General features: G+C 42.0%; 1 protein-coding gene across 1 annotated transcript; it reads right to left on the bottom strand.

Annotated features, from left to right (window-relative positions):
• Window positions 1–457: 457 nt before the first annotated feature.
• Window positions 458–1,801, bottom strand: msx1b (muscle segment homeobox 1b; the record flags this gene model as incomplete). Its single annotated transcript, XM_083693420.1, is given in 3 exon segments — window positions 458–873; window positions 1,379–1,781; window positions 1,784–1,801. Coding segments are annotated over 3 exon segments (837 nt in total).
• Between the last annotated feature and the right edge of the window lie 613 nt (window positions 1,802–2,414).

Below are 2,414 nucleotides of genomic sequence, written 5' to 3'. Positions count from 1 at the left end.
ACCCCCCACCTTATAACAATGAAGTGGCTATACAAAATATATAAATTCGAATGGATATGATCAATTACACACGCGTCAGGCTACATTACCGACAATCTCTGCATTCATGGTGCCAGACTGTCCAAAATCGATTCATGAATGGGCAATGTGCCTATAGTCTAATATGACATAAAACAAACACATTTGAGAACACACTTTCCTAAACAAATGTGACCGAGTAATAGAAATAGCTAAGCTATAGGCTGTGAGATAAATTGGGGCCTACATTTGACATGGTAGAAATATATATATTGATAATTCTCTCTGGGTACTTGGTAGTTACACATTGAAGTGGGCTTTCAAGACAAATGAAAAAATATATCCACATTTCGGATACAGGGTAAGTGTAATTGCAACCATAATATCGATAGAATATTATGAACGACATATAAATATCTCTCAAATGTAAATAGATCATCTAAGACAAATAGTACATTCCATAAGTGACAGGTCCTCCGAAAAGTCCCGGAACAGGTAAAGTAGGCCTCGGGTATGCGTTTGTATGTCCGTACAGAGATGGAGACCCCATGTGCGCCCCAAGGGGGAACGGGAGAGCGAAGGCAGGTAGCATGGGTTTCGAAGCCAGTTTGTACTTTTCCAACTCGGCCTCCTGGAGTCTCTTGGCTTTAGCTCTCCTGTTTTGGAACCAGATTTTAACCTGTGTCTCCGTCAGGTTGAGTGAGTTGGAGAATTCGGCTCTCTCTGCTATGGAGAGATACTGTTTCTGGCGAAACTTTCTCTCCAGCGCGAGCAACTGGGAGGTAGTGAAGGGCGTTCGAGGTTTTCTGTTGTTTTTGTGTTTCCTTAGAGGACATGGAGGTGGGCTTGAGCTTCCTACAAGGGAACAAACAAATGGAAAAAGGCTTGTCATTTTCATGAAAATGATGAGGATACGGTCATTCCTACAGCCTACAAATATTCTCACCTAATTATGCGTGCATGCAGGGAAGGCCCTTTGCATACAGCTGGCTTCTAATTTCTGAAAAGCCATATGGATGCGCAGGGAGCGCGTTGTTTACAACAGCATGGTAACGTTATAATGTCAGCTTTACTGATAGGCCTATAGGCCTATAGATATTTCGGAAGACAAATTTACAATGACTTTTGGAAAGATACACAAGCAATCTGTAAAAGATGAGGATGCAACAGGTGTGAAACTGATAACGACAACTGCAACAATGTCATGCAACAATAATAACAACAACACTAATAATAGCCTAACAACAATAACAATAATAGGCCTAATATTAATAATAGGCCGAATTATTAAACGAACGATATATACTGCGGTTTTCCGTTAATGCCTAATTTACCAACTACAATAAAAAGAGGGACTTACGAGGGGGAGTTGAAAAAGATGATGTCTGGTACCAAGTGCTCTGGTCTTTCTCAGAAAAATCTTGACTGTCGTCATTCGGACAGTCTGATATGCTCTGGGAGCTTTCCGCCGAAACTTTCCTCTCTGCGTAAAAAGTCCTGGGCGAAAACGGTGCGCTCTGCGCCGCCACGGGCTTCGGTTGAACAAGACCCGATTCAGATGAGGAATAGTAAGTCCTGCAAGTTGTCTTTTTCGAAATCAACGATTCGACGCTGAACGGCAGACTGTTCGGCTTACTTTTGTATCCTTTGTCGGTTGTCATATCTTTGGGTTGAAGTTCCTCACCTTCCGTATCCGATTCTTCTTTTTGATGTAGTTTAATCTCTTGGGAGTGGGACGGAGACCCCTGTACAGAATTCATCATACAAAAGTATATGGGGCCATACACCTCCGTACAACCAGCTTGGGGAATCGCGTGTGAGAGTATAGTGTCCGATGTGTCCTTGCGCTGTCAGAATATTGCCCAGTAGCTAAACTCACGAGATGGGGTCGTCTATAAAAGGGCAGTATGAGTTCCCCTCTCCACGCCGTCCAATCAGCTCGTCAAGTTGGCTTCATGACGTTTACAGCTCTCGTTTCGATTGGCCCGCTGCCTTCTAAGAGACATCAAGAGGCCTTTGAAAGAGACGAGAAGTTAATCATACAGACCCCGTGCAGAGTCGGTGTATTGATGGCTCAAGAGGTTTTGTCTCCACAGAACACAAAGTAGACCAATTTTAGCGCAATTAACCAGTGGGGAGGCCTCTTCAGTATTTACATCCATTAGTCGGGCACTCACAGGAACCTTTCAATGAATTAATCTCACCCTAAAACTTCTTGATATCATAGTAAACTAAGGAATGTGTAAATTCACCTATCGCTTCAATCCTCTGTAAGATTAAAAAAAATACATAATAATAAGATGCATAAAATAAACCAAAGGCGTATCAAATATTAATAGGCTTAAACACACACAACTTAATGTGGACTTTCATATAAATAAAATAGGCCTAAGACA

This window comes from Argentina silus (assembly GCF_951799395.1).
Source record: "Argentina silus genome assembly, chromosome: 22".
Lineage (NCBI taxonomy): Eukaryota > Metazoa > Chordata > Actinopteri > Argentiniformes > Argentinidae > Argentina > Argentina silus.
This window is presented reverse-complemented; position numbering and strand designations above follow the sequence as displayed.